This window comes from Crotalus tigris, unplaced genomic scaffold, assembly GCF_016545835.1.
Source record: "Crotalus tigris isolate CLP2741 ecotype Arizona unplaced genomic scaffold, ASM1654583v1 scf7180000024467.898045, whole genome shotgun sequence".
NCBI classification, from domain to species: domain Eukaryota; kingdom Metazoa; phylum Chordata; class Lepidosauria; order Squamata; family Viperidae; genus Crotalus; species Crotalus tigris.
In genome coordinates this window covers 145,695-169,203 of record NW_024100638.1, presented here as the reverse complement: position 1 = coordinate 169,203, position 23,509 = coordinate 145,695, and the positions used below count along the sequence as shown (strand labels likewise).

The window sequence follows — 23,509 nt, the reverse complement described above, 5'->3', positions numbered from 1 at the left end:
AAGATGGCATTCCAGAGAGTGGGTTTGATTCATTATTATACATCATGACCTGGGCTTGTTTGACTGAATGTGGTGGCACAGACTGTTTGCACCTGTTGTCTGATGTTGACACACCATAGCTATGCAAGGAATAGTCTGTTTGCCCTGGAAGGAAAACAAATGTGCAGACTCAATCAGACCCAGATTTCAAAGGAGAGAAATGAGGGAATGTGTTCTGAGCATATAAATGATTCAGGGAGAGGGGACACAGGAAAAGGGTGACCAAGGGGTTAGTGTCCATTACAAAAATAAAGCATATTGGAGATGAAGCCTGTGGAGGGCTAGGTTGTAAGAAGGTCGAAAAGCAAATTTCTCTTTCCTGCAGGGTCAGTACAATAATACTTTGGGGTGAGAGGGTCTAAAGTGATCAGTGAGTCCTTGGCATATGACCTTCAGTTGCTACCCACTGGATGGACTATAGTAATTTGAAGAAGCTGATTTGTGGGCGAAATTGTGGGGGAAACACAATTCCTTCTGTGGGGGAAAAGCTAAAAAGAAAAGTGAAAGATGGCAACAGCTGATAGCCGAGAGTCTCTTTGCAGCACAAGACTGGCGCTAATCTCAGTTGACCTCTGTGGTATTTTAGATCCTTGGCTCAGCTAAGGTTGACAGTCAGTAATTGAAGAAGAGGCTGGAGCTGAGTGGCAGAGCACCTGTTTTTGATCTGTAATAATGCTGGTTAAGCACTAGCTAAAGGCTCTTACATAGCAGTGTTTGGCGAGACCTCGGGCTCAACCCCGGCACAACTCTGGACAATTGGCAGAGTCAGGATAAGGGGACATTGAACCGAATCCAAATCCTCCCGAGAACAGCATTATCAAGGAAATTTCACTGGTAAGGAAAATTTTGGGTCACTTGAGAATATCTATATATTATGCATGTTTGGTGATGATAAGTGCAGGGATTTTATAAAATAATGATTCTAGCCATACAAATCTTCTTGACGTTTGTCTTCAGATCTCACACTCCTGAGGATTTTCTTAACTGAAATCCCTGCTTAGTTATGAACTCACTTAGTGACCAGGGGACAAATAACTTCACCATCTTTCCCATCTGTCATAGGAATGATAAATGTATGTTACACCCACTGCATTTATGGAAATGTGTATGTACTAAGGATTGCCATCAAGGCCTATAGATGGTGCGCCATTGCCATGCACCGCCACCCTTTCTATTTCCTAATCCTTTCATGTGTTGTGATCTAATAACTTGAGCGGGGAATATTACAACCAAAAACATTCCAGAGTAATAAATCACACCAAAGCCAGCTGTGTTGGGGCATGACAGAATGACTGATGATTTAATGCTTCTTGAAAGATTTTTTTTTTTTGGTTTCCTTCCGCAGGGCATAATTTGAGAAATAACAAAATGAGGTAAAATAAGTTAATTTTATGTACACTTTACAAACACTCAGTGTCACATGGCGTCTGCAGCAACCGTCACATAGGCAGTGGTTATAAAATTGAACCTTAATGTGGCTTGGGCAGGTGTTCAACAGCCTGCGCTTCACAATGTCGTCATCCTGAGAGTAGTTACCAAGTAATAATAATAATAGTGATCTTTTGTGTAAACATGTTTAGAAGCATTTACGGTGGACAATGGATGGGCCGGCTTCATCGTATTCCTGTTTTGTGATCCACATCTGCTGGAAGGTGGACAGGGAAGCCAAGATGGACCCTCCGATCCAGACAGAGTACTTACGCTCTGGGGGGGCAATGATCTGAAAGAGGCAAATGGAATGATTTAGCCAACACGGGAAAACCGACAACGAAGCAAGAGATGCTTAATTCACAAGAGCAGAACCCCACAAGAACAATTCCAAATAGAAAATGGAGCAGCATTATATCCCATCACTGGGGCATGACGTAAGTGTAAACAAATCTAAGCTTAGATTTAAAACTATTAATGCAATCCTTTGCAAACACCCCCCCCCCCCGCTTTCTGAATCTCGTATCATGAATTCCTATCAGTTACTGTCCTTCTGTAGCCAGTATCATGATTTTCTGCCAATCACAGTAATTTGCATTAATTTCTTTTCAAACGGAGAAATAAGTGAAAAGCGAGGTAAGGCATTCAGCAGAACTTGTAAGTGACTTCATCAATTGCAAGAGTCAGTTACCTATTCTTTCTGAATACTAGAAGATTTCAGAAAGTGTCAGAAGGGAAATGTAAGGATGCAGTCCAGAAATGTTCATTCAAATGAAATTCCACTGAAAACAGTGATGTGGAATATATCTAAAGCTAATTCAGATCCAAAATCATTGGTAATAATTCTGCATGATTACGTCCGTTTGTAAACTTTGGGCTGATTCCAGATTTATCTCACGTTTCAGAGTGGACTCACTGCAATCGGGGGAATAAAAATGACTAATTCGTGGTGCTATTATCCTCTGCCGTATTCCATTACATAGTTGTGATTTGCGTAATTAAAACCCACCTTGATCTTCATTGTGCTGGGAGCCAGAGCAGTGATTTCCTTCTGCATGCGGTCAGCAATACCGGGGTACATGGTGGTGCCACCAGACATGACATTGTTGGCATACAGGTCCTTCCTGATGTCAATATCACACTTCATGATGCTGTTGTAGGTTGTCTCATGAATACCAGCAGATTCCATACCTGGTGGCATTGACAAAATAAAGTAATGGGAAGAGGAATATAGCAATTCCAAGCAAGTGAACTCTCCATAGGTAAAGGATCACAAGATGGGAAATGCTAAGTAGGAAACATACCAATGAAGGAAGGCTGGAAAAGGGTCTCTGGGCAACGGAAACGTTCATTGCCAATGGTGATGACCTGCCCATCAGGCAATTCATAGCTCTTCTCCAGAGAGGAAGAAGAGGCAGCAGTTGCCATCTCGTTCTCAAAGTCCAGAGCCACATAGCACAACTTTTCCTTGATGTCACGGACAATCTCACGTTCAGCTGTGGGGAGAGGAGAAGAATTTAGCAGTTAGCCAAACAAAAAGTCCTCCCAAAATGGCAGAAAGTGGTAGAGGGAGGGGAGGGACAGATGAGCATAGTAAAGAGGGAAGACTGCAGGCAGCTGGTGCATAACTCTGAAACTCAGTTCTAAAAAGCACATACACATCTGGCAGTAGCAAGAAACCAACATTCACACCCTGTTTAATGGTTGTGATGGAAAAAATATGAAACTCACAACCTTCTGGGTCTGATCAACTGTGCAGCGCAGAAAAGCTTGGAAGCATCAGCTACTTTCTTCTGCATTTCTGTCCATGTCATACTCTGTGTTTTAGTGAGTGCCACCCTATGCCCATGAAACCTTTCCCCATATCCATATAACTAAGCCAGAAATGTGCACTGATTATTTCCCCCCCATCTTGATGATATTACTTTAATCTCATTCCTATGAGTGAGACAAGCTTAAGTGACATCCATCTTATCAATATCACATTTTTAAAAATTTATTTGTAACCTGAAGCTTGGGGTGTCATACCTTGTACGCCTTCTTCCATTCCCCCCCCCCATAACAACTATCTTGTGATACCCCCATGGATGGAAAGAAGAAACTAACTGGTCCAAAGTTATCCAGAGAGCTTCCATTGTTAGGGGTGGTCTAGAAACCTGGATGGTATTTTCCTTTGTTCTGACAAAAAAAAAAAAAACTTCTCCAAGGTTGTGTCCCAAAGAACTAAGGGGCAATTAGTGGGCAGAGCTGCTGGTGTGGTCTTTCCAATTCTAAATATGGTCAAGCTATTTAGGATTAGCCAAGAACTAGAGCAACAGCAGAGGGTTGGGAAGTTCCATCATTACCAGTGGTGACAAAAGAGTAGCCTCTCTCAGTCAGGATCTTCATCAGATAGTCAGTGAGATCCCGACCAGCCAAGTCCAAACGCATGATGGCGTGGGGCAGGGCATAACCCTCATAGATGGGCACATTGTGGGTGACACCATCGCCAGAATCCAGCACAATACCTGCAGAAAAAAGGAAGAGATACAATTTTTAACACTGGAGGCTACTTGTTTCACCAACTTGCAGATCTATGTTGATATAGGACACATACCGGTAGCAACAAGGAGGAAAGAAGGGACAACACAACTACATGAGTCGTGAGGGATTTCCAATACTCTCACAGCCAACGTTAGCCAGTTTAACATTCCCTTTAATTAAGGAGCATTCTAAAGTAGGCTAGACATGTACATTTTGCTGGATTTTAGTTATGTCTATAGTTGGAAATTTCATTCTTTTACTGGACTGACAAAGTGTTACTGCCTAGAATGGACCAGGAATGTAGAGAGCCAGTGAAGGCATGAAGGGAACATATTGTGCAAGAGTTAAATAATCCATTCTATAAAGGAGTAAAGAAGATCAGAAAACTTCTATCTGAAAACTGGAAAGCCATTGCTAGTAAATGTAAATTAGCCTTTCCCAACCAGGATCTTTTCAGAACTACTGGAATCCAGTCTCCATATGTCTAGTCAGACAATACTGTATAATCCAAAGTATCAGGAGTAAATGAGGCTGAGAAACATTACTTAGCTAGAAGGACAATATAAGACAATTCAATTTGTCTATGTTCCTAAATCCATGTCAATGACTGAATATCTCCTAGACTAGTTGGATTATGACTATCTTATTCTTAGAAAAAAAGAAGTTGGTGGGGTTCCCTTGGAACGCAGACTTCTGCTTCTCTATTTCTAGCAACCAGCACTCACCAGTAGTACGGCCAGAGGCATAGAGGGACAGCACAGCCTGGATGGCCACATACATGGCAGGGACGTTGAAGGTCTCAAACATGATCTGGGTCATCTTTTCACGATTGGCCTTAGGGTTAAGAGGGGCTTCAGTGAGCAGGGTGGGGTGCTCCTCAGGGGCAACACGGAGCTCATTGTAGAAGGTATGATGCCAGATCTTCTCCATGTCATCCCAGTTGGTGATGATGCCATGTTCAATGGGGTACTTCAGGGTCAGGATACCTCTTTTGCTCTGGGCTTCATCCCCTACGTAGGAGTCTTTTTGACCCATACCCACCATGACACCCTAGAAAGAAAGAGGGAAAAAACACTTAGCAATTTCTAATGACTATTTTCTATCTTACAGACTACAAATTAATCAGACACAATTGGGCTCTGCTTATTAAGGTTTTGAGTCCTTCACAAAACAGAGACCAAATTTTAAGACAAACAAAGGAAGTGCCAAGCAGCAGTTACACTGGGAGATCAGTTAACTCAGAAATTATATAGACAACATTACAATGGTCTCTACAGAGTGGCCAATTCATTATCTTTTATTCTTTATCTGAAACAGTGTTGATTCTTGGATATGATGGACACTCCCCTTTTCAAAATAATGGTGGTCTAGGAAGTACCAGAAAATGGACCTCACAACTATCTCAGAATGTAACTCACTTCAGTGCATGATCCCCAAATAGTAGGTCTTACAAAGTTAAGGGGACTTATATTGTCATGGTAATTTTAGTAGCTTCAGATGGAGCCACTTGAATCTTATAAAGATGAACAAGAATAAGAAAAAGAAAGAAATATGGGTCATCAGACCTACTAATTTCTCACCCTTAGTCACAGTCCAGGCCTTCCCAATAAAGTAAGATTTAAACCAATGTATGCTGCATCTTTCAATATGCCTATTGTTGAAGAGAAGCACAACTGATGAAAAGGGAAAACATACCTGATGACGTGGGCGGCCAACAATGGAGGGAAACACAGCCCTAGGGGCATCATCCCCAGCAAAGCCGGCCTTCACCAAGCCGGAGCCGTTGTCGCACACAAGTGCGGTGGTCTCATCCTCATCACACATGGTGTTGGCTTTCTAAGAATGGAAGAAAAAACAAAAAAGATTACAGGAGGCCCCAGGAATCTATGCAAAACAGAAACTACAGAAAGATTTTCAACTCAATAAATTCAATAATTTTACCTACTGGGGGAAAGGACATGGTGAAATAGTTCACCCTTACAACTCACTAATAAGTGAGAAAACTGAGGAGAAATAATCTATATTAAAAACACATAAGCTCCTTCTCTGTTCATCTATTGATGATTCTATTGATCATTAAAAGCTGCAAACTAAAATATCAAGTAACAAATCAAATCAAATCAATCTTTACTGTCAAAGTACAACGTGTACAATGAGATTGGCTGAGCCAATTGGTTGAGGGAAATTAAAGTGCTACTAAATAAACTTGGTTAAGTTGAGCTTAACCCAAGTTTATTTAGTATTAAGACCTGTTTGTTTCAACAGGACTTACTTCTGAAAGTGAATAGGGGTGCAACTACAGTTTGATAGTGGGATCAAAAGGATATCTATTTAAAATAATATATGTTTAGGGTTGTAATTTTAGCCTCTATAAAAACTAATTAAATCTAAAATCAATTGTCTCCTAAAGGAATTACACACTAACCAATAACTAGTTTACCATATTACATTGTTCATGTGTAAACATCACACATGTACAGTGCAACGAAACCACTTCAGTGGTGCTACTGTCAAGTAAGTTTGTTTGAGAAGAATACTGAATTTTGATGTACAACTGAAGCAATCAGGATGTCAGATGTTGGCAAAGAGAGACTGAAGTTGGTCCTTTTTGTTTTTCTGATATTAATTCACTAGGGATGATTTTCTTTTTTCATCCTCCAAGTGTGATGGACCAAACAAATTGTTGGTTGAGGAATACAGAAAAGGTTGTCGAACACATCCAAGCAAGAGTCAAAACATGGAGTATTTCTCCAGGCAAAATATATGATTTTCAAGAAAAAAAAATGAAGACTTGATTTCTTAAAATGCCGAGAAAAGTCAGTTTTGAAGGGTGGCCCATGAATTTTGAAACAAAATAAACATGAATATGAAGCCACATTTCCCTGCACACTAGACACATTGATTTGCAGAGGTGAAACAAGTAGCTTGTACTGAGGCTACGTTTTCTTTCTTCAAACTGTCAGGTACCCAGTCCAACTCTGAATGACAACATCTGACAGATAGTTAGACTGTTGTTTAGGAACTAAAGAGATAGGACCCAAGAATAACCCCAATCAGGTCTCATCTGACAAATACTTAAGATTTGAATGTTTCCAGCAACAAATTGATCAGTTCATTCTGTCACTTATACTTTTTCCAGTAATTAGTTTTAGCCCATTTGGTTACTTTCCATTTCCAATTCCTCCTAAACTGCTAATGGTGATTTGCCTAAAACTACCTTGTTTCCAGAGCTGATCTGAGCCTACATTTCTTGGACCATCGTTTGGTCTCCACTGACTCCAGCTTTGGGTGATTCAATGTCACCAAATATTACTTGCTTCACTTTAAAAGCTTGCTCCCGATTGTTGCAGCAAAAGGCAAGACCTTCCCTCTTGCCATAAAACAGTAGTAAAATCAGGAGAAGAGGCTTGGAGGCATCCGTTTCCACCTATCCAGGAAAAGCAGCAAAGCTGCTTCAGGATTTGGCCGCTTGTTGAGCTTAAAGCTGAAGAGGCTGAGCTTCTTCCCCACCCCACTACTCCCCAGTCTCCTCCTCCAGTCCCAAGAGCTGCTGCGCCGAGAAGCTGGTCCACCTTCTCCAAGTCCTGCCTGTTGAAGCAGCCAACCGGCCAGGCACCCGCCCTCTGGCTGCCGGTCTCACTCACCTTGGGGTTGGTTCCTGGCTCTCAGCTCCGGTTGCCGCTTCTTCCCAGCTCTGCTGGTCGGTGGCCTTGCGAAAGCCCGGCGGGTTTTATATAGGCCCTTGCTGGCTTCTCCCCTCCCCTGTCGCCGACCCACAGGACTGTCTCCATATTTGGGTGCTGGGCATCGAGACTGGCCAGGCGGCCGGACCGGAGCCCCCCAGGCCCCTTGCTCGGCCGCGGGGCTGCCCAAAGAAGGAGCGCCTGGCCCAGACCCAGGTAGCACGGGCCGGGCCGTATAAGGACTGTCTGCCAGCGCCCCCCGCCCGGCCAGGAGGGCTCCCTTCCCAAATAATCTTCCGAGCCATCATGCCCGGAAAGGAGACAGAAGCCCCGGGAACAACCGCGGAAGGAAGGAAAGAGGAAGCTGGGGGGCAGAGGGCGGGCAGAAGGACGCAGCGGAGCTGGCCAGGCCGCGGTCCGCCCTCTCAATCGGCGCTCAGAGCGCGGCGCCGTTGCACTCGCCGCGGCTTTCTGCTCCTCCTCGCCATGCGCCGCGGGGTGGAAAAGGCAAGCGGGTCACCGCGGCTGATCAACCGCTTTGAGGGGCTTTCAGCAGACTTCGCCTCGGTTGCAAAGCGCGCCATCCTTCGAGCATCTGTTTAGGAGAATTGGGACACACGTCTTCCTAGGCGGTTACATCTCCTTAGTGAGGACAAAAGCGCCGTTTCTTAAAGCCCCCCCCCCCAAAAGTCTGGTCTCTTGAATTGACCATGTTTTCCGGGATCTTCGGCAGGACTGCTGACCAAAAAGTCTGTTTGGAGAGGGGCTTCGGGAATTTTCAATGGTCCGCTTACTGCCTTAGACAAATACAGGACTTGCACACACCGCCCGTTTTGCCTCTTGAAAAACCACAACAATTAGCAAAAATTCCCTAAAACTTTTTTACCCTATATATTCTTTTAAAGTTACTAAAAGGATGCCTGTGAGGTGCGATGATCCCAAAAGTTTACTTTTACATCTCTGCTCTGAGGTTCGACCATGGACACTCATCTCCTTGCCTTAATTTAAGGGAAAACCATACACAATTTTTTTCTAGGATGCAACCCAAAGTGGCAACGTGTGTGAGTTGGATTTCGGTACATAATATGTGCTTTTTTAATCTTCTCAAGCAACCTCAAAATAATTGTGATGCTTATAAAAATATTTTCAGTAAAAAGTATTCTTGTAAAGCAATGCAATTTGCTATGGAGCATTAAGGATCAGGTTGACAACACTGGCCAACATTTTACAAGATTCATAACCCAGGTGATTCAAACGGGCCAAAAGCGGATTAAGTATGTTACAGTTAGATTACCATCACAGTTCTGAACATTCTATTGTGCCCTATTTACAAAGTGTTTTTTAAATAAAACATTACTTTTATTATGTACAATATTTTTATAACATGAACGTGCTTGCCCTGGGCAATCATGGTTGAGGAGGAATATTCATCGAGGTCTGTGGCTTCTGGCCAAAAACACCAGTTCTCAGAACAGTTGTCTGTTAAAGGAGCGGTCAAGATCGGAGTACATGGAGCAGCATTTATGAAGTATTATTTGTATGAGTAGAAGTGTAGGATTTTGGCTGGGCTGCCAACCACTATAAAGGAACATGTTAAATGTGCTTTAAAATGCTGTGCAAAATCAGTTTTATATATAGAGGATGATAAATACCGAAAGCCCTGGCTGGCTGCCAACCACATCAAGAGTTACCATACACCATGAGTTCGCCGTACTTCATGCTATTTATACCACATGGGTAAGCTGACTTTAAAAGAAAAAAAAATCTAAAGCAATTCACGTCTAGTTATGGTCATGGAGGAGGTTAGTGGCAGTTTTGGGATTGGAGGAAAGGTGGAAGTAAAAGTCCCCTTTTGGATGGGCAATGACAACAGCCAATTATGGAGAAGATGAGATGAAAACAAAACCCTTGGAAAACCTCTACCTTGGTACTTGCCGGAAATATTTGGACTGCAATTCCCAGGATTCCCAATCATGTTGACTGGGAATTCTGGGAGCTGTAGTCTTGGCATTCTCGGCAACATGCACCGTCTGTGTACTGGACAGGAGATCGGACACTAGATGATGTCTCAGAGAGACCTAAGAGAGCTAATTTGGTGTGGTGGTTAAGGCACCAAGCTAGAAAGCAAATATGAATACAAGTCCTGTTTTATCATGAAAGCCAGCTAGGTGACTTAGAGTCAGTTATTCTCTTAGCCCAATTCACCTCACAGGGTTGTTCTGGGGAAAATAGGAGGAGGACAGTATGTTGGATATGTTCACCACCTTGAGTTATTTATAAAAATAATAAAGGCAGGATAATAAATAAATATTCCTTTTAATCCTTCATCCTATGACTCTAGTTGGAAAAAAACAATGCATTTCTAAAAGAAAATTAACATATTTGCAGAAAATGTAACAAACATTTTCAGCAATCTTATAGGCTGGTCTAAACAAAATTCTGTATTAATTTATGCAGACACATATGCATACCCAGCATTAGCTAGAAATGAACAAGCTGTAATTTGTAATTTAGCTCTTACTGAACACTTCTGCTTTGAGGTGTCATGAAATGTTGTCCCAGCACGTTCATGCTATTTTCAAAAACATGGAATACTGTACTGGTTATGTACTCCATGCTATTGAAGAGGCTGCAACATAATAGCAGTATTACAATCTGTCTTTGAGTAACATAATCTCAAACTAAAAAGTTCTTTCAAGTATGATGCAGTAGAATTAGAAGTCTGTGTTTATTGATTGATACTAGCAAAGGTGTAATAAATCTATCTGTTTGCATTATGTAGCATGGATTCTATTGGAAAAGGTGCTTTAGTATGTCAAAGGGCACAAACATAGCACCAGTCTACAATTCCTTAAAGCAGCTGCATACAATCCCAGGAAATGATTCAGTTGCCCAAAGACACTGTAATGTCCTGTATTTGTGTGTTCTGGGACATCTTTTGGAGAGCGAATCACCCTGAAGCCCTTTTTGTTTTAATGGATTAATTCTCGCTGTGGATAAAAAAAAAATTATACAGGACTTTGAGGTAACCCAAACTAAAATGTACATAAAGGACTAGTGATGTAATGGATTGTCTGATTAAATATATATTATCTATTTAAATGCTTTAAAACAGTGGTTCTCAACCTGTGGGTCGGGACCCCATTTGGAGTCGAACGACCATTTCACGGGTCGCCAAACAATGCAGTCCACCATTTCCCCCCCTTTTCCTTAGCTGTGCTACTCCCTATTATTCTATTGGCTTTTGAAAGCCAACAGAATAGACTCTCTTGAATAGAGTCTAATTCTATTGGCTTTCAAAAGCCAATAGGAATTGTCCAGGCTGTCTCTGCCCTGCTGAGCCCGCCAAAAGTCCCATTCTGCAAACGGTGCTGCACCAGTTGGGTAGTCCTCGACTTACGACCGGTTGGGGGTCGGGGCATTAAAAAGGTTGAGAACCACTGCTCTAAAAGCTCAGCAAACCAAAGGACCTCCATTCCAACATTTTTAGAATGGGAACAAGCATCTAGATATGAACAGGTAATGCTAAAGTGAAAGGAAAGCTGGTTCTCAACAATAAGTTATCACATTCATATTAAAATAAGTTTAAGTGGATGGAAAACCAAACATTGAGCGTATAATGTCATATTCCTCTTGAAAGGCATCCTGTGAAACCTAGCATTTTAAGCATATCGAATTAGTACTACTGCAAAACTAAAGAGTAAATGTACATCAAATTAATTTGTAAAATTAAACTCCTTATTGCTAATGATAGACAATTTACACCTTATAATTTACATTCTCATTAAGGACTATGTGGATGGTAAATTGTATAAAATAAATCACTAACATCTATAATTTCCTGAAGTTAAGCAGACATGTAATTGTATTGTACTTATTGTATAGTATTGTGCTTATTGCAAATTATTTTATAACCATCCATGTCATTGGTATAAACTTTTACATTAACTTTTTTCCTGATTACTGCAAGCAACAGTTATTTGCTCTATAAACATAGTTGGGAATTATGGCTGAAGGACTTACGACTGCAAAACAGATTTAGCCAGTATTAACAGAGGCGAATCCAATGAGGTTCAAGCAATTAGAGAAGGGTAAGTGCAAAGCTCATCCCCATAGGAGAAATTGCTGTAATTTCTCAAGTCTCTGCCAACAGAAGTAACAACTTTACACCTTTGTCTATTCAAAACCATACTATGGCTTTATAGGTGTCACATAGATACTGAAACACTCCCTTTTAAATTAATGAATGTGCTTATTAAATTAGGAGTGAAATGAGTCTTGCCACCCAGAGTTTTCATTAATTGAAAAATACAGTAGAAATTCTCTTTCTCATTGCAGTGGAGCTGAATAGTGACAGAAGTGTTAACAACACACTGTGATTTGTTACAAATGCTGCCTCTTTTGTAAGTTTAAAAAACTGCTGAGGAATTAATATGCATATATTTTATTTATTTATATGCCACCTTTCATTTGGGAACTTAATGTGATGCTTACTAGTGCTGATTCCTCCTGTTTTTCCTAACAATCATGTGAGGCAGTGTTTCCCAAACTTGACAATTTTAAGGCATGAGGACTTCAACTCCCAGAATTCCACAGCCAGCAACGCTGGCTGTGGAATTCTGGGAGTTGAAGTCCACATGCCTTAAAATTGTCAAGTTTGGGAAACACTGATGTGAGGCAACAACTTTCCAATGAAAGGCATTGACAGCAATTATTGCAAGATATTCCATGAATGCATTCAATTGACCCATTTTTTCCCATTAAACCAATCCAGTGCTTCCAGCAAAACTAATACATCTACTGAAACCAAAACGCATTTGTATTTTTTTTTATATATAAGATCATCTGGCTACTCATTTCTGTACTTTGTAGTTCTATTAGTAGACAGAGAGGCTTAACTTGAACTGAGAAATATGGTGTGTGGCTGAAAACACTGAATTCCATTGCATGCAGATATACCAACACAAAATAGAACCACGAGTGTTAACCATATATATAGAAGAATGTATAAATTAAAACTTCATTATTCAGAGTCACTCAACAGTGAAATGGGTGACATATAAATTTAATAAATAAATGAATAATTCCATTTATATTGTGTGATCAATTTAACATCTAATACTAATCCCCAGTTCAATACACTCCATTGTTTAATATTAGAAATACGTGACAACTATGCAATTTAATATATAATTTTTAAGTATAAAAATAAGACTATTTTGGAATGAAATTGCCAGTTGTAGACATCTGTACATATACCTGTATCTCTATCACTCTAGAACAGTGGTTCTCAACCTTTTTAATGCCGCGACCCCCAACCGGTCTTAAGTCGAAGACTACTCAACCGGTGTAAGTCGAGGACTACTCAATTGGTGCAGCACCGTTTGCAGAATGGGACTTTTGGTGGGCTCAGTAGGGCAGAGACAGCTTGGACAATTCCTACTGGTTTTTGAAAGCCAATAGAATTAGACTCTATTCAAGAGAGTCTATTCTATTGGCTTTCAAAAGCCAATAGAATAAAAGGGAGTAGCACAGCTAAGGAAAAGGGGGAAAAAATGGCGGACTGTGTTGTTTGGCGACCCCCGTGAAATGGTCGTTCGACCCCAAATGGGGTCCCGACCCACAGGTTGAGAACCACTGCTCTAGAAGCTACTCATTAAGTGAAATAATTTCCCAGAGTCTGCATTAATAACAATGTTGGAAGGGACATTGGAGGTCATCTAGTCCAACCCTCTGCTCAGGTAGGAAACCCTATACCATTTCAGACAAATGGCTGTCCAGTCTCTTCTTAAAAATATATCATCACAAATACATTCCATAAATACATCATCCCCTATTCCTCTTCCTGTTTTATCTTTTGGGGAAATGTTAACGTCGAGAGTTTCTAGAAAATTCAGATTACGTAGCACTTTATATATCAAAACAGTTTGGACTGAAATGAAAAGCTCCAGGTGGACTTTAATCAGACCAGAGCACTTTCCACTGCTTTTTAATCGAGAAAGCAGAATAAAAATTTGATCTTTTGTCAGCTTTATTTCATTAAATAGGTTTCAATGGTTTAACTTTGTATTAGTAACTTGAGGTTGCATGTTCCTTTTGCAATTGCATATTTTGAAAATCCCAACATACTTTGGACATTCTGTTTAATCTTCCAGTAGGGATAATATACTGTACAGTATCTATATTGGTTTGAACATTTCGAGGTAAGTATATTCTTTCATATGTATTCAGCTCTTCCTTTCTTAGAGCTCTATTAGGACAGCAAGAAAAGAAGCCATGGAATGATAGCTGTACTTTTAAAACTGGACATAGGATTCTCCTCAACTGAGTTAACTTATGACCTTCTCAGCTGTTGGATCAAATTCTAGAGGCATTTAGCCAAGACATAAAAAAGTAAGTCGATGCAAATTGGTTTTGCAGTTACTCTGTACATGTTGAGCAGGCTGTAGGGACAATTCCGTGATATTTGTCAGATTAAAGAACAAAGTTGATTTATATTACTCCCTCTGTTCTTTATGCATTAGCATGGTAAAATGTTGTGGATTGTAAGCTACCAAAACCAAGCTAATATCAAGTAGAGAAGAGAGATTTCCAGGAGAAGCACTTGCAGAACAACTTTCTAGCCTTCGTGTCATTACTTAGATTGTAATAGAACTTCATTACATGGTGAGCACTTGAATTCAGTCATTTATATATTTAAGAATTTGAGTGTATATTATACGATGAAAAGTCAACATTTCTCACATTGCATGAACAATTATATTCACTACAAAACAGCAGCACAGGTAAGAAGTTGGATTATTGTTTAGAAACATACTGTTTATAGAATTTGTTATAAACTTACTGTTTATAGACTTTTTAATGTTTTGTTCAACTTTCTTTTTTGTATAATGAGAACTTAACCTTTTTTGACTGGGCTTCAGTTTTTAATCATTGTGATTAGACATATTATTGGTTAGAATTGAGACTTTATTGCAAAAACAATGCACAATATAAAAAAGAAGCTGGCTTACTAACATTTAAAATTTCTCATGCCTGATCTCTAACATACAATTCATAATTTGCTTTCAGAACAAATTCAAAGTAAGGATTGTACTTTAAATGTCCAAGTTCATCTGACTGCATCAAATCTTTCACATCAGGCAAATAGTCGGCAAGTTGAACTCCTACAATAGAAATAGCTGTTAGATATTATAGATGTTTGGGCAATATGGAACTCTATACTTAATTTCAGCATAACTTATTTAAACAGGAATAATGATTTTTCCCTCTTAACATTATAGTTACATTGCATATTAAAGCTATATATCTCATTTCTGTTGCCTTTAATTTGGCCAGCGATATACTGTACTAAATTCATGGCTGTCATATTCTATAACTTTGATATATAACTAATATTTGCATGACAATGCTTAAGCAAGAGATTGAAATTATGTTTCTGAATATATTTCAATAAAATATACCTTCTTTTATCAGCTTTTGTAGTATTTTCACAAATATACTGTCTTTAGATGCTTCAATTGGATCATCTTTGCCTTCTGAACTGGACCAGCTATAATGTTAAAATGTAAAAGAACCCAAACAAATATATTTTAAAGACTAATAACATGCAATGTATTAATCTAAATTTCCACTGAACTGTTTTTTCCTACGTTTATATTTCTCATTTTCATTTGCATCCTTTATTATTTTCTTCAAATTCCAGCAACCATTACATTTCTGTTTTTCAATGCAGTATTAAAATATAAAAAGATTAAACTGAATAATTTAAGGAAAAAAGTTTAAAAAGTTTTTAAAAAGATTTGGAACTATGCAACTTGATTCTTCTACAAGAACTGCTTGTAGAAAACTTCTACCGAGTTTTCTTAGCCTTAGTGAAGCCTCCCCCCAATTTGTACAGAAGGCTGGAGCAGACTACAAAGGCAGGTGGAAAACTACTTAGGCAATATGAATTCACCATTCATATATTTCATTAGAAATAATGACTTAGCGAAACATATGGATGGAAAAGTTAGAACAGGACCAATCTCTCTAATATAGAGTTGGCAGGAAAAAAAGCAATACTCTTTTCTTCTTCATCATCATCATCATCATCATCATTGATCTACAATTGAAATAATCAGCTTTTTAATGCCAAATTATTTAGTATGTCTGTGTTGCTGCATTATACTATTGTGACTAGGAAGTTTAGTTCATGCTCCAGGTATACATTCTGTCACTGACAGTTTAACTGGTCCTATTGCCTAGACTTTCCCTATGAGAAGGTAGCTTTGCTGGATGCTAAAGCAAAAGAATGCTGAAATTCTGAATTTGAATCCAGAATCAATTAAAGTCTCTAGCAAGAAAGAGGCCTCTATTTCAGTAATATATTTTAATGCATTTTTTAAAAAAGTTTTTTTCCTTGTTAATTCATTTATTATAATGTTTAATGTGGCTGACTTTACTCTGCATTAAACTAGGAATTCTGGGCAAAGGGAAACACATTCTTCCATAATATCCTCCTACATAGCTATTTACTTCTCCTGAAAGTGAAATAGTGAACAGAATGAATGAGGAACAAAAAATCTTTACCTTGTTAGGAAATCACTGTGTGTTTCCCACAAGCCTTGGGTACTATCCAACAATTATATTGCCATATATAGTTATAGAGTAGAGTGGCATTAAAAATGTACACACATCCCTACAGGGCAGGTAGTTTGAGGTATCTGATTCAGAAATTTGAAGATGCCTTGATAATGAGGAGGACATCTCAATAAAGATAATTTTGTATAGCTATTTATTTTAAAAGATCAACAACTGAATAAACGGAAATGGTGGCATCTAATTGAGGATCAATACCTAACATGGTTAGAGATTAAGTCTGGACATAAATATGAATTTATTTAAAATAAGTTCTAATGAATGAAAGGATTCTTTAAACAACCTCCCCAAATTGTTCCTGAACCACAAACCATGGAATTCTGTCAATATATTTGTTTGGAATAAGTATTTTACACAATCCCTCAAAATTTTGAGGGCAGTCATTGTTATTGCTTTTTATTCAGTCTGAAGCACAGTGCTGAGTCTTTTTATCATCCATTCATCTACTCCTTCAAAACTTGGAAACTAAACATGAGTAGTTCAGAAAGGTGAGTAGCTTTTCAGAAGGGGAAGGGAGCAGATTTTATTATCTGGATTGATGGATCTTCAGATAGAAAGGCAAATTTTAAGTAAACATTTAGCTGTATGAATGTACAAAGAATGTATACAAAGGACACAATGGTATAATGCAGTGTTTCCCAAACTTGACAATTTTAAGGCATGAGGACTTCAACTCCCAGAATTCCACAGCCAGCAACGCTGGCTGTGGAATTCTGGGAGTTGAAGTCCACATGCCTTAAAATTGTCAAGTTTGGGAAACACTGGTATAATGGTTAAGAGCTAGGTTGAGAAGCTAGGCATACCCTCATTGAAACTGCTACACTTTTAGTGAATCCCCCGTTTCTAATGAGATAATTCTAGCCCTTCCAATAGTTTAAGGATTATCAAACATATAATCTTGCATAGCCTTTCACTTGTCCAAAGAACACCTACTATTCTATCAACTTGCCCTTTCCATAAAGGAAATCTCTTCTTGACAGTGGTGCCCTGATTTTGGAATGTTCTACCTAAGTATTCAGTTTGATGTTAGAAACTGGAAGAGATTGAAAGGCTACTCCCCAAAAAATATTAACTGAAATCAATGATGCCCTCAAAAGTGGAAGGAGAGATGGAAAGCAGAGCCAATTCATGAATTCTTCTGGAAAACTTAAACCTAATTTGTCTCCATCCTTTCAGGAACTGCTTGCATTCAGCACTTTGTATTATACTTGTAAGAACTGATGTCCAGATCTATCTGTTTTCCATTGCTCCTTATCTCCAAATCTTTTGAAAATGAAGTCCAGAAAACAGAGATTATTGCATTTGCTGTTGATTTTGTGGAAGCTACTCTAGAAACTGTTTTGCCTGTATCATGGATACAAATGTTGTAAACAATACATTAAACACATTAAAACTGCTTTTACCTACCCATCTCTGAGGAGAGCTTTACAAAGTATTTTAAGTTTAAGATAATTTATGTCCACTTGCTCGGCCTCGATTTAAAAAAAAAGAAATAATGTTAAATTACATTTTTAATTTCAGGAAGGAAATTATATATTATAAGCATATTTGGTTGAATACTTATGCTAGCAAAATAAGGTAACAAAATAATGATGTGTTTTAAAGAATGTATTTCAGAAAATTGTAGGCTTAAGAAACTATGAAGCAATATAAGAAAAGCAAGGGATAGCTACACAACAGCATTATGGGTGTCACCCAGGGTAGGGGCAATGCTATCTTTATAAATCTGAATAATATGGCAGGTAGACAGTGAAATGGCAAGTTAGCCAGGGACTGGAAGCACAGAAGCTTGTGCAATATGTAGCTACTCTTAGTGTTCTACAGGAACCAGAATGGTAAAGAATAGTTGGATTTTAAGAAAAGACTTTTTTCTCAGAGATGAACAGACTTGATTAAATTCTTGACTTTAGGTTGTGGGTGAAATGCAATACTATCCCTTGCCATGCTTCATACAGTTAATTCAGCAATGGCCATTTACAATGCATCCTCTCACATACAGGCAGGATACGGCATCCCGATTCTCTGTATGGCTCTGCAGAACTTGTCTGTACAGTGCAGTTTGATTACTTGAGCAGTTATGTATGTATGTGTTTATCACGTGAGATTAAGCCTTTTTTCTGGTACATCAGTGTGAGAGCATGATGTGCTGATTAAGTATCAGATCAGGACACAACACACTCTGATTCTAGTCTACCTTAGCCCCAGTAGCAAAACTGGTGATTTGGGGTCACTCTTGGGTTAATCCAATCTACCTCAAAGGAAGTTGTTGCAAAGAAAAATTGTAGGAGGGCTAATTTGAACATGTGAAGAAAAGGTGGAATATACGTCTAATACATGAAAAAACAATGTCATCTTCCTGAGTTGAGCAGTGAAAATAGAGTTCCTTATGCAGAGGAAAGATTGCATTCTATTTTTTTTTCTCCATGGACAATGCACATTTTTATCAGTATTTGGGAATAAAATATGCATATGTATTGAGGCAAATAGAGACAATATGTTTAGAGCCAGTACAGTCATCAATATATCTTTAATGAGATGGCAACTATCCTGTGAAATAATTTACCCTCCGGAATAAATCATATCCTAAATTGGTGTGTTCAGTATCTTTTATATTAATCTTTCTTAATCTTTTATCATCATTATTTTACAAAAGTTTATTTTGTATTTTTAAAAATATCTCTGTAAACCACTGTGGAAATTTTACAAAGAAGAACTGTCTCAAATACTTTAAATAAATAAATGGCTGGAACAGAAATTCATAATGTTGTGGATAATGCTAATACTGCTACTAACAATACCTTCCCAAGCTGGGTCCTTAGAATAACACTTAGTAGTATTCTATCAGCTGTCATAAAGAATTTGTATAATTGTGTATACACATTCACTGAAAATCAGTATCACACAACAAACTCTCATTAAATTTCATACCTGATCAATATATTCCAGCAGATCCAGTGCCTTCTTGAAGTCATACTCATTAGCTTTCCTGTTCTCATCACATATGTATAGCTATTGTTGAAAGAATGAACACAAAAATTAGAACTTGCTGTGGGAGGGGGGATCTCCCTGTATTTTAACTACTTTTCACTGAAATATGCCTCAATTCCATGGGATAAACCTTTAGATATACTTTCCATGTTACAGCCATTGTGTGTAAGATTGATAAATGATAACTTATTCAATTCATATGGATGCCTATTTCACCAAGGTAAATCTGGGCACCTGGTTATGAGTCTTATAAATATTAACATGACACTCAAGTTCAATTAAATCATCAATTGTTTGCATGTAAGTGAATGGAACAAACACAGAAAAGCACAGCTATCTATCTCAGAAAAATTGCCAGTACAGATAGTCCTTGATTTACAACAGTTCATTTAGTGACCGCTTGAAATTACAACAACACTGAAAAAAGTGATTTATGACTGTTTTCACACTTACAACTTTTGCAGCAACTCCATGGGCATGTGATCAAAATTCAGACACTTGGCTACTGACTCATATTTCTGACGGTTGTAGTGTCCTGTGGTCATGTGGTCAATTTTTGTGACCTTCTGACAAGCAAAGTCAATGGGGAAGCCAGATTCACTTAACAACTGTGTTACTACCTAATCAACTGCAGTGTTTCACTTATCAACTGTGGCAAGAAAGCTCATAAAATTAATAAACGTCTCACTTAACAATAGAAATTTTGGGCTCAATTGTGGCTGTAATTCGAAGACTATCTGTACTTGAATCTTCAAATCATCATTTAATGATACTGATAAACAGCTTTCTTCTGTTGTAACTTGCAATTATAAAATTACTTGCAATTTTGGATAACTTGAAGATATTATATATAATACTGTGGAAGTAGTAGCGACACAGAATTTTTTGTGATAAACCTGGAGAGTAACAAGATTTATCCACCCACAAGATGCTTTATATTTTGAATCACACGCTATAGATAGCACCAAGTTTTTGTGTGCATGTGCATGTGATGGGGAAAGAAACATTCAAATGTTCATACAGTCTTGGGCTATTACTCTAAATACATTGATGGTTTTATGAACGTGCTGTGTACTGCAGCTACACAACTTATGGGTCATTCTGACTAATGAAAATTTGAGGTTTTCATATTTAAGACATAGTGGAACCTTACTAAGCTGAACTGCTTTGATACAAGGCAAGCAGACACAACTGCAAGTAAGTAAGTAACAACGTGGCATGGCCAATTTCCAAACAAGTGCACAATATTCAAGTCAATGATACTATTCATCATGCACTATACATAAGACACTGATACATTACGTTACTATTTGGGCTTTGAAGTCACAATTTCAGAGCAAGTTTCATACTAGCTTCAACACAAATTCTTTTTAAATGGATTTCAGTTCTCAGCATTTTAGAATAATATATAATTCTTTAGAAAAATATATTACAATGTTAACACGGGTTAATGTTGATGCTTTCTTTCAAAAAATGGAATTCTCTTTGGATAAATACAAAAATCCCCTTAATTAAAAATACAGTAAATACCTCAATGAGCTGTGGAGCACTTAAAACCGGCATTTCATTGAGAGTCATCTTTTTCTCTGCCAACAACTGTTCAGGAAGGGTTTCTTGATGTAGTAAAAAACATTCTTGTTCAACAATTTCTTGCATATATGGAAGAAGAAAGGATCATTACTGATGATAGTGGCAACAGAACCATTTCAATGAGGATCAGCATAAAGGGTTTCTCTATGTAAGTGTGGCATAGTTTTAAAGTTTAGCTTAAAAAATACCTTCAATTTTCTCATTAAGCATCACAGCAGAGATATCGGAAGTGAGCAGAGATAGTTTACTTAATCCAAGAAGAGTTTTCTTCTTTGCAAAGTATCTTGTTTCTGTATTTGCTAAATTCTGGAGTGTTCTGTAAGCCTAGACCAAAATAGTTCCAATTAGATAAAGCTTTGAAAACGTAAAGTCATGGAAGAACCAAAAAGGTAAGGGGGAAAAATTTCCACTGTCCAGTTGTGTCTGACTTTAGGGGCCAGTGCTCATCTCCGCTTCAAGAATGTTTATAGATACAGAGACCTAAATTGCAAAGTTATTTAAAAATATTGATGCAGATTTCCCAAACCAGTTGTACTTGAAATTACTAGTACATAACTATATATTCAAATTCTGAGATCATGAGGAAAATCCTCATCCTGTCCTGTAATTATTTGGGAACAACATAAAAAAAGTAAGGATAAGAATATAAGGATTTTTAAAATTAAAATAGTCACTGAAAATGGAAAAACCATCAAGACAAGAACTACTATAAAATATATTATTGACATACTAAACTTCTGCACAAATGAGAAGAGACATCATAATATTTAAAATACCAGTTTCATAATAAGAATGAAGAACACATTAAAAGAGAGCCAGTTTGATTTAGTAGTTAAAACAAGTTAACCAAGTAAATTCAAGGGAAAAATAGTTGTATAAAAGTGCTCTGTTAAGTACTTTTGTTTGGAAAACTTATTTATTACTTTTGGGTTATAATTTGAGTTATATAATTCAAACCAAAACTTCTTCTACACCATGGTACTATTACTGAAGAAAAGTTTTGAACTGAATTTTGGTGCTCTGATTTGTAATAAATTTTGGCAACAAAGAATATTGTAAAAATTGAAGCTGTATGTAAAGATCCAGTGAATCTACGCAAGCAGAGCTCTGGACTTTTTTTTCTTCTCATGAAAGAAACTTTCTCCTCCTAAATGCAACCTCTCCCCCCAATTTACAGAAACATCATTAAATAAAGATACCTTATCCATGTCATTACTATTGATGTCATGTAGCCAACTGAGATGTTCATGAGCTTGTAAGAAGCTAGCCAACTGGCCATGCTGAGCGACTGGCTGTGACAACAGTTTTCCTCTTTTTCCTTTTTCCAAATACCAACGAAACAGAAAATCTGAAAAATTCTAAAAAATAAAATTACATATGCAAAACGATTGGGCTTTGCAAAGTATGGTCTTCTTATGAAACAGGAATATAGATCTTTAAAAGTGTAAAACACTAATTTCTTTTTTTTTTACAGCTTAGCTCCTAATAAGCACCACTGACTTAAATGACAAAACTTCACTATGGTAAAATTTTAATACCTCACCTGATCAGCAAACTGGGTCATATAGCGTTGTAATCTGCTTTGATTATCAGTCTGTTCACATAGTTGTACCAAAATATCAAAGTCACAATATTTCTCTGCAAGAGCAGCAGCTTGCTGATATTGTTTGAGAACAACTGCACAAAAATCAACAAAAACACAAAACACAACAAATCATACATGTCTATCCTGTAATCACTTGTAGATAAGACAGTATTAATTGTCAAATTAAAAAAAAGATTTTCTTCATAATACAGTTTATGCATGAGGCATCTATCAGATATGTGGACATTACATTGCCTCTAAGTAGACAGATAGTATCTTTTCTTTCTATAGCCAGTTTTGGCTTTTATCTCTCTTTACTTATTTAACAAATTTATATGGTTGATCTTTTAATATAATATGATTCTGGCAGTTGTATAAGCATAGCAACAACTAAAACTGTAACCAGTCTCAAAATACTGAACCTGAATCAAAATAAGACATGAAAAAGCCAAGATTGCTATTATTATAATATTCTATCCATATACAACAGATTGACAGTAAGCAAAGTGGGTAATTAATAAATATTCAAATTTAAATGATTAAGCAGATCTTAGGCTGCATAGCTTTTTGAGATAGGCCAAAGTCAAATACATACTGCCATCTGCTGGGCTTCATAAAGTCACATCTGATTAAATTTAAATCAAATCAAATGCAGTTTTTGCCTATTTTGCATAAAGCAGTTCCTGATATATCACTGTAAATAACCATCTATCTGAAAAAAGTTATGCTCCTCTGCCCTAACTAAAAAATTAGACCATCTGATAATTGTGACTGAATGCAAAATTATAATAGATAATAATTCTTGTAAATATTTTTGCCCATTATCTCTTTTTTTAAAGAAAAAAACAACTTCAACTTTAGAATAAACATACAATAACTGAAAAGAGAGTAACACCTTGGGAGTATTTGCTTTAGTTTCCTATGCCAGATTTTCATATGGCACTATAAACGTAAAGAGATTCTGTTCTTCTTATCACTCTGTCTTTTATGCCTTACCATTTTTTATTTCATATTGCAAACTATTATTAGGGAT

At 37.7% G+C, this 23,509-nt stretch overlaps 2 protein-coding genes across 2 annotated transcripts in view; both read right to left on the bottom strand.

Annotated features, from left to right (window-relative positions):
• Window positions 1-1,310: 1,310 nt before the first annotated feature.
• ACTA1 (actin alpha 1, skeletal muscle) lies at window positions 1,311-7,792 on the bottom strand. The gene is made up of 7 exons (XM_039332876.1): window positions 7,635-7,792; window positions 5,686-5,826; window positions 4,716-5,040; window positions 3,813-3,974; window positions 2,772-2,963; window positions 2,477-2,658; window positions 1,311-1,759 (listed from the first exon to the last, which is right to left on the bottom strand). The coding sequence occupies exons 2-7, from the start codon at window positions 5,812-5,814 to the stop codon at window positions 1,616-1,618; spliced, it is 1,134 nt and encodes a 377-aa protein (XP_039188810.1). The 5' UTR covers window positions 5,815-5,826; window positions 7,635-7,792; the 3' UTR covers window positions 1,311-1,615.
• A 6,829-nt stretch (window positions 7,793-14,621) lies between these two features.
• Window positions 14,622-23,509, bottom strand: part of NUP133 (nucleoporin 133) — a 28,737-nt gene continuing 19,849 nt past the window's right edge. The window contains exons 19-26 of the mRNA XM_039332866.1: window positions 22,435-22,568; window positions 22,091-22,249; window positions 21,080-21,215; window positions 20,832-20,950; window positions 19,242-19,322; window positions 17,721-17,785; window positions 15,137-15,225; window positions 14,622-14,839 (exon numbers count right to left, since the gene is read on the bottom strand). Coding sequence (XP_039188800.1) covers window positions 14,703-14,839; window positions 15,137-15,225; window positions 17,721-17,785; window positions 19,242-19,322; window positions 20,832-20,950; window positions 21,080-21,215; window positions 22,091-22,249; window positions 22,435-22,568 — 920 coding nt within the window. The 3' untranslated portion in view covers window positions 14,622-14,702. The remainder of the gene's footprint in view (window positions 14,840-15,136; window positions 15,226-17,720; window positions 17,786-19,241; window positions 19,323-20,831; window positions 20,951-21,079; window positions 21,216-22,090; window positions 22,250-22,434; window positions 22,569-23,509) is intronic.

Bases quoted from the DNA above. Each gene is read 5' to 3' on its own strand.
- ACTA1 (XM_039332876.1), bottom strand. From the start codon at position 5,814: ATGTGTGATGAGGATGAGACCACCGCACTTGTGTGCGACAACGGCTCC. The intron at 5,041-5,685 runs GTATGTTTTCCC...CTTTCTTTCTAG, and splicing joins TTGGCCGCCCACGTCATCAG to GGTGTCATGGTGGGTATGGG. The intron at 3,975-4,715 runs GTGAGTGCTGGT...TTTTTTCTGCAG, and splicing joins TGCCTCTGGCCGTACTACTG to GTATTGTGCTGGATTCTGGC.